At 38.6% G+C, this 8659-nt stretch overlaps 1 protein-coding gene across 1 annotated transcript; it reads right to left on the minus strand.

Annotated features, from left to right (window-relative positions):
- Positions 1-429: 429 nt before the first annotated feature.
- On the minus strand, positions 430-6853 carry tac1 (tachykinin precursor 1). Its single transcript, XM_058619257.1, has 5 exons — positions 6414-6853; positions 5401-5503; positions 5267-5290; positions 1663-1719; positions 430-1060 (listed from the first exon to the last, which is right to left on the minus strand). Exons 1-5 carry the CDS (start codon positions 6525-6527, stop codon positions 1014-1016), a joined length of 345 nt encoding a protein of 114 aa, XP_058475240.1. The 5' UTR covers positions 6528-6853; the 3' UTR covers positions 430-1013.
- Positions 6854-8659: the final 1806 nt, after the last annotated feature.

Below are 8659 nucleotides of genomic sequence, written 5' to 3' on the forward strand. Positions count from 1 at the left end.
TCTTGTTTCTCATTTCTTAAAATGGGGAAATCAATTGCTCCATTGAGAATGAAGATAAAACTACACTTTTTGCCTAAAGAATAGCATACTTTCATATCGTGACAGGACCACACCAGTGTGTTCTCGCCTTATTGTGAAATTGAGAAATAGTGTCATATCCCTCCAGTAAATCAAGGTAGTTAGGACATACTATGTTTGGTGTTTTATTTATATTGATGTATGTAAGGTTTAATCTATAATGAACTGATGAGAGTGAACGTGTAGTCATGTTACTCTAAAAAATGTCGACCTTGTTTAATTTTCCCACTAAAACTACTTGAAAATTGAACGTCTTGAACTTGCAGCAGCACCACCGTCAACCACCAGAGTGCGCCCTCACCTCACCCCTCCACCGCACTCCACACCACTGTTTAGTAAAGGAATTCAATTCACGACTTGCAAGCTTTAGTTGAACCAGTAAAGAAAATAAATTTAATATTTGTCAAACCATTAAAACACACAGTTATCCTGTCACGTCAAAACCACATGTCCAGGTGCACGACGGCTCCTCTGATGTCACTTGAAAGCAAAAAAAAAAAAAAAAAAAGTCCCAGTGTGACGGATTTCTAGAACAATCAGCTGCAATTAGTGAACAGTTATGAGGCACTATACAGTCATTTTGGCAGTGCAATTTTCAGCATACCCGGGGGTACAGCCTTGCTTTGATGGTCCACAACAACATGTCAACTTTGTGGCATGGGCAGATGGCCGAAAAAACGCTCACAGAAAGCACTAACACTGACGATGAAATCCCCCAACACCCCCTTTCCTCCTCCTCTCACCACATTCTGCTGGGACAAATGAAACTGGCACAGGTACAGCACTGCTACATCACTACAATGTGGAAACAGAATCTCTTTTTTTTTTTATTCGACTAACAGCTATAGCACAGTACGGAGAACCCGTCGGAGGTGCTCCTTCCGTTGGATGAGGAATGGCTGGATGACAAGCAGGCGGGGTGACGAGAGGACTGTCTAGCGGCGCTTGTCATACGTCTGTATTGTGCTCCACTCGTACGAGTCTGCAGAGACGGGAAGAGGAGAGAGGGGAAAACATGTTAGTCTTAGAAAAAACATTTTGAAAAAAAAACATTCTTTATAAAACGCCGAGAGCAGTGCTTCTCCAACGTTTCACACCACCTGAGTAAATTGGTCGAGCAAAGTCAGCTACGGACTTTTCCCAATAACATCATTTGCTCTCTCATCATCCTCCTCCTCTTCCTCACACATTCATACCCTGGTAAAATGAAATTGGATAAAGATGGAGCTACTTCTTTCATTTTCTACGCACTACAGTCAGAATTCCTAAGCTCCACGCCGATCACATGCCCTAATTTTCACAGTAGAACAGTATTTCTGATTTTTCCACCAGAGGAAGCTTGCGTACCACTGGTGGTACACGTACCACAGTTTGAGAACCACGGTTCTACTGTGTAAGGAGGGTTTATTGGCAGAAATGAGCAAAATCACTTTAATATATGACTCCTTTTGGCTTTCATACCCTTTAGATTAAGCCTTATATTTGTACTTGCTTTACTGTGCCATCATCTTGTGACGCTATCCTACAGAAGCCTGCATGGATAAAGACCTTTTTTAAAGTAGAATATAATTGACTTCTTCTTACCTGGCTCCTCTTGGCTTCTTTTCCCCATCAGTCCAACAAAAGAGTTGACTTTATGCCCTTCAAAGAAAATGTAAAGTAGTTTAGTAGATGCATATTTTGGCAAGCAGCAACTGTAGCCTTAGCTGGATTTTAGAGGTCCTGTGTTATAATAAATTTTGATATTTTAATGTATTTTTTTTACATTATTTGTTTCATAAATTCAAATCATAAATTAAATAAAAATGTCATAAATTGTATCTTCAGAATGTGACGCTAAAGGTGGCTAGGGTTAGCATTAGAGTTAGCAACCAAATCTAGGCCCGGTATTGATTCTGTAAGACAAAGTCTGACGTCAAATGCAAAGGAAAACGGAAGAAAGACAACACAGTTAACGATAACACGTAAAATAAAAAGTAGAAAGTATTTTGAATTTACCATCAGGTACAAGACAACAAAACGTTGCTCACAGAGGCTAATGCTAGCTTGTTTAGGCTAACGTGAGCTTCGCAGCACTGACTGCCAATTTTTAACTTGAGGAAATATCTGTCACTTCTAAATCAATGTTTTCTCACTGTTAAATACAGGAAAGTTAAGCCAACATTGAGGCGATCTAAACCTGTATTCTCTTGAATGTCCATCAGGTGGCGACGCTGCTGCTTTGTATGCAAGTCTATGAGGAAAACGGGCCAACTTCTCACTTGATTTCCAGCATTACATTACATTACATGTCATTTAGCAGACGCTTTTATCCAAAGCGACTTACAAACATCTTTAAACATTTCCCGCGGGAGTCTCAATCATTAGTTTCAGATCTTCTTTAAAACAGCATGACATCCATTTTGTAAATGATGGTCCCAATGAGAGTTTTAAATAGATTATAAACGCAGGATATGCATTACGGTTGGGTCAAAATATCAGTTTGCATGTGTCACCGTCCTTCCTTGTGCGAAGACGATAATCGGTACACTAAGGTGAATATCGATATTTTAATTGATAAATGAAGGCAAATTTCAGTCGCCAGGTGTTGCTACTTCATGTCTCCTCACGGTGGCGCTGCTCAAGTGAATAAGGGAACCTTGGGCGGAAGTTACCTGGTTTACATTGGGATAATAGTGGAGATTATTAAGAAATGCCCCATCCACGTTTAATACCTTTTTTTTATGACTTTATGCACATTATTCTCTATGTCGTGAATAAACAGAGAGATCCTGCACGTTTAACTTTCCATGTTAACGTTTTCTTCATTTAGACCGACATCGTCATGTATCGCGATAAGATTGTCTTACTATATATCTGACTGAGCCATGTCGTGATTGACAGTGGATGTATTATGCGGCCAAATTTCAGAACTTGAGGCTTGAAAACCACAGTTTCCGAAACCTGTTCGATTCAGATCATGTCAGACTTAACAATGAATCGTTTTCATATTGAAATCACAGTCATGCAGCACAGCGTGGATGAATAAATTATCTGTAAATGGTGTCATTAATTCTTGCAGTGGAACATATAGTTAATACTTTGGTGTCTCATGTGGAAACGCTTTATTCATCATCATCATGTCATCAAAATCTATTACGCAGTGAAGGAGCTTGACGTTAAAATAGAATCCATCAGTGGTTCTCAAACTTTTTAAAACAACTTAATACTGAGCTCTTGAAGTAACACCATTATCATTTACGTTAAAATACAGTGGTGCAAATTAAGGCTACGGACTTTTCACAAGAGGCAGATTTATTGCCAGTAAGACCATTTGCTCTTATCATCATCCTCGTCTTCCTCACATATACGTCACACACTGGTATAGTGACATTAGATTAAGATGGAGCGAGAGATAAAGTGACTCTAATTATTATTATTATTATTATTATTATTAGTTTAATTTTCTACGCCCTCCGGTCTAAAAAATCCTCAGCTCCACTCCGATCACATGCCCTGGTACCACCAGAGGAATCTCGCGTACCACTGGTGGTACACGCACCACAATTTGAGAACCATGCCCCTATATGAAACACATATAAGCGATGCAAATTATATATACTATTGCGCGTCGTATACATATAATAAATCATCTTTCTAATGCAGTTTTGCGCTTGGTACGTACTTAACGGTAATATTGAAATAATTATAATATTACATCCAGATTACAGATAACAAGTAATGACATAACGTTATTATTTGTTGATTACTGTAGAAGTAAGACGGCGTTACCATAATATCTGTTACAAAAGTATTGCTGTACAATTATACTGTACGTATAAGTGTTAAGTTTGTTTTAACCTCTTACGATCAAACAGTGAGGCAGAAATACAGAAACTGGGATTGCAGGTTGACTGAGGCTCCTGTCACTTCCACTCAACGTATCGTAAAAAAAAGAAAAAAAGAAGCATGTGAATGCAGAATTGGATTGGGGCAGTTATGAAACCACTGAGACCCCCCGAGGGAGCAGCTTCCATTGCATTCATCAATATATGCATTAGACTGATTAGAGGTTACTGTAACTGTTTTGCATAATATGGCTTTGTCACCAATAAAAACAACAATGGAACCGTAACGTATAGGAGCTATACGATAATGCACAAGTCTTCCTTTTCTTTTCTTTTTTTTTTTACATTCGTGTAGGAGAATTCTCCAGTGCCTGTAAAACAGTGTCCTCATTGCAAGTGAAGGATAAAATATGTTGCTCCCTAAATCCATCACAGCCATAAACAATCCAATTTAACTCCCATGTCCTTGGGGGCATTGATCGCAGGCACTCTCCCTCTCCCTCTCCCTAATGATGAGTGACTTACAGTCGTGTCTGCATACACGGAATAAATTAGACGTATACTTATTATCATGCCGCTGTGCACTGTGTTTGCATCACTGAGTGGGTGAAAGAAAAAAAGGAAAAAGAAAATCCCCTCCTCTTCATTCCCATTTCTGCCGGACTCTTTATCTCTTTCCTTTAGTGTCGCACACACAGACTCTTTTTTGTTCCCGTTTGCTCTGCGTCTCTCCCGACAAATTAAAATGAACGCGGTGCAGCATTCAAAAGAGCTACAATCGTTAATTAAACCCAGAGAAATTTATTTTGCTAGTGACATAAATGATAAGATTATAAATACAATGCACACTTTGTTTATTCCTATTAGTACGACAAAACGTCTGAATCTAAACTTTAAAAGCTTTTTATTAAAACCTTTTTAGTTCTGACGTGTCGCATTAATTACCCTGAAAGCCCTACATGCTCATGTAATTTTTTGACTGGTGCAGCACTTTCACGCGTCTCTCTTTTTAAAGGTTTGGATTCATTAGCAACCTGGTGGGAGTTTATAATTCAAATTTCACATTTACTGCACATTGAGAAGGCATTCAGGATGTCACGCTGAGAAAATAAGCAAATATGTCAAACCCAAGTTCACATAAGTCACATTTTAGAGGTTCATTGTTGTGACTGAGAGTACAGGGGGCTGAGGGGCTGCTAAAATCATGGCTACGGCCCTGCACGTTTATTGTTTTTGAATCTTTCAGATTATGAGAAATAAAGCTACTATATATATATATATATATATATATATATATATATATATAGGGTACAGGTGTTTTATATCAGCAGTGAGGGGTTTAAAAATGACTCTGCACTTACTTTTGCGGGTGATCTGTGAGTTTGCTGTTTTGAGGAGAGAGAGAGAGAGAGAGAAAACATGAAGAAATGAGGATTAAGAAGAAGAAGAAGAAGAAGAAGAAGAAGGCAGTTGTATAAGGACCGTCAGCTCTCACCCATTGAGCGTTTCCCCATCAGGCCGATGAACTGATGCGGCCGCGGCTTTCTCGTCATCCTCAGGAGGATTTCTCTGAGGGGGTCATTGGAGAGCCAGCCGTCCTGAGTGTGCAGGAAAAAAAATGATAGTAATAATGCGTTTCTGGATCATTTGTATGGATTTGATTCCCTTTTCATTCTTGCACTTCTGCTGATGAGCTGGAGGAAAGCCAAGCCCGAGATCAGTAATTATCTATAAAGGATGCCACCACCAATAATCCACACATGACACATGAACTTTCATTAAGTGTTTTTTTTTTATTCTCCTCTCTAAAATATGCATGATGAAAAGAAATGGCAGCAGATCCACAGTCTTGAGGTTTGAGCTTGGCTCGCCTCCAGAATCACAATGTCAAACACAGACAGGAGATTATTCAGGGTTCAGATCAGTGCACTTAAGAGCTTTAACTCATTTTTCGTTCACTGGAGCACTCAAACCACATTTCCTTGTGTTCTGTAACTAAGAGGGGAGGCTTTCACTAATTATTTGATTCATTGTTGAATTATTGGAAGCATATACTGCTGTCTTCTGTGTTTATTTAATCACGAAATCGAGTACATTTTGGATAAAAGCAGACAATGTGTCACCATTATACTAACAAAACTAGTTATGGATTAATGTGCTCTCCAATCTTAGTAGTAACAGGTAATATTTAACACAATGACATATGTAGAGAGAGTCAAAACAACCCATCTGGATCAGCTCATCTTTACAGATTTACAACAGTTACTTTTATCATATCACACATGTGCTTGAAAGTTTCACTGTTTATTTGTTTAAAACGGAATCTGTTCATTTGATGGTTAAACAAACATCCAGTTATTTCATCCAGGAAATATCCACTGAGTTGAATCTATTATTCGAGGATGTTCTGGCCAAAACGAGCAATTCAAATCTTTCACTCTAACTTAAACTAATAAAATGTCAGATATCATATCATATATATTTTTAGTGTGGAACTGAAAGAAGTACCTGTATCTGATTACTACTCGTCCAGTAGTCAGCCTCCTCTTTCGGGTCGTTCTCGCAAAAAACTTGGACGACGGCGAAAAGGACCATTAAAACCGGTAAAATCAGCAACTTCATGACGCCAAACTGTGATTTTTTTTTAAAAAGAAAATTCACTCGGATTCACTGTCACTGTTTATCAAACAACAACAAAAGCAAACTTTAAAAAAGAAAAAGAAAAAGAAAGAAGGTAAACTGGCGAGGTTTTTACGCACGAGCAGCAGCTGGACTGGACTGTGCGCGCGCTGACTTCTCACTAGCAGATCTTAACAGTAGTCCATAGCGCGTGAGTGCGTGCGTCTGTGCGTCAGTTTGCGGGGTATCTCTCCACACGGCGCTCAGCAGCAGCCTGTGCGCTCCGGTGCGTCTTTCCTTGCTTTCCTTTCGTTCCTGTGCGCATGAGACTCTGCGTGCGCTCCTATATAGCACTGCGAGCAGTGTTGCTTAGTAACGGGCGCTACAGTAGCGCGCGCGAGTAGACGTACTCTCGTCCAGTCACGAAGTAATGAGGATACTTTTTTTTTTTTTTTTTTTTTAGTGAAGTTACCGGTAACAAACACTGGTGTGTGTGTGTGTGTCATCACAGACTGTGAAGTATGTGCGTGCGTCACTGACCAACTCTCTCCATCCCTGCGTCCCTGCTCGTGGTCACGCTTTCTTTTTTTCTTTTTCTTTTTTTATATAATCCATTATAGGACTTAATCTGTCTCTCTTATCAGAAAACATTTTTGTTGTTTAAATTATTTGTCACATAAAAATAAATAATTATAATAAAGAAAGCCTCGTGATGGGTGGGCCTTATGTTATGGAGCCTCAGCTCTTATTTCCACTGTACTTGGAAGAAAATGTGAATGAATGAGTGAGTGAATGAATGAATGAAGCTCAGCGTGGTCACGACTGTATTTTTAGAAGACAAAATTAAGCTGTGGCTCTAAAAAACTTGGAAGATTTACATGAAGAAAATGAAGTGAGTCATTGTTAAGTGATGTTGTTTTTCATTTTCGATATAATGATCAATAAAGGCTCCTCTCTCTCTCTCTCTCTCTCTCTCCCTCTCCCTCTCTCTCCCTCTCCCTGCAGTTAAAGGTGCTATATGCAGGGCCGGCCCTATGCATTTTGGTGCCCAAGGCACCCAACACACTAGGACCTACTACAAGTAACTCCTCAGACAAACAAAGCTATTTTCCCATGACAAAGTGAAACCTGTATATGAACACAGTAACTACCGTCGTCCTCATCCGCTGTAAAAACATAGTAAAACAAAACAAATGTGACCCTTTTTTAACTGTTGCTCAAAGTTAAGACCTGATTACTCACAAAAATGAGTCCTAAGCGTGTATTTAACCCTTAGAACACGGAGCATTGCGGCTCCTTTTTTCCATTACTATGTTTAAACATATAAGAATGTGCAATCATATCCTTTTTTTCAGCACAAACTGTGCAATTTAAATTCAAATTTCACCAACTATATAAACACACCTGAGCAAAACCTACTGATGACAAAATGTTAAAATCAAATTGAATTTGTGTAATACGTCAAGCTTCAATGAATCATAACTTTGATTCAACAACACTTTTGAAAGGCATTTTTTAAAAGCCTGAATGTGTGACCTATAAACACACACCCCCAGGATGTCCATATAAGAAGTTGTGTTTTATTACACGCGGCAAAAATTAAAAATGTAATCTTTAGAAATGGCTTTTAATCTTTCTCGGGCTCACGAATGTCGGAATAGACGATAACAATCAATATATATATATATTGATTGTTATCGTATATATATATGTGTATCTATATCTACAAATCATTACCACTGAAAGATTTTGGTTTGTGGACATCATTTCCGACATTTTCTGTCATTTTATGGACCAAACAAGTACCCGAGCATCTTTATCTTTTCTCGTTTTTATTATTATTTGCCTATTATGTCTTGTTTTGTTCATATACAGATATGAGCTGAAAACCTGCCGTCACATAACGTAAGTCTGTGATGAAGCACACGGCAACGCGTCGCCTTTACGCTGAACTTACTTTGGTTCTCTTCACCAGTTTTTCATGACAGGGTGCTGCAATTATTATTATTAATAATAATAGTAATAATAATAATAATAATAATACAATTATTACTTTTACAGTGTGTTTGAGGATACACACTGTGGCGACTGTGTCTCGTGTTCAGTGACATTATTTCCTCCGGCTCAGAGAACAC

This window comes from Solea solea, chromosome 20 (assembly GCF_958295425.1).
Source record: "Solea solea chromosome 20, fSolSol10.1, whole genome shotgun sequence".
In the NCBI taxonomy this organism is placed as follows: Eukaryota; Metazoa; Chordata; class Actinopteri; order Pleuronectiformes; family Soleidae; genus Solea; species Solea solea.

What these genes read in the sequence shown, in the direction of transcription:
- tac1 (XM_058619257.1), bottom strand. Translation starts at nt 6,527, where the DNA reads ATGAAGTTGCTGATTTTACCGGTTTTAATGGTCCTTTTCGCCGTCGTC. An exon ending in GATGGGGAAACGCTCAATGG is followed by an intron (nt 5,291 to 5,400) that starts GTGAGAGCTGAC and finishes TCCTCAAAACAG; the next exon opens with CAAACTCACAGATCACCCGC. An exon ending in CTCACAGATCACCCGCAAAA is followed by an intron (nt 1,720 to 5,266) that starts GTAAGTGCAGAG and finishes TTTTCTTTGAAG; the next exon opens with GGCATAAAGTCAACTCTTTT.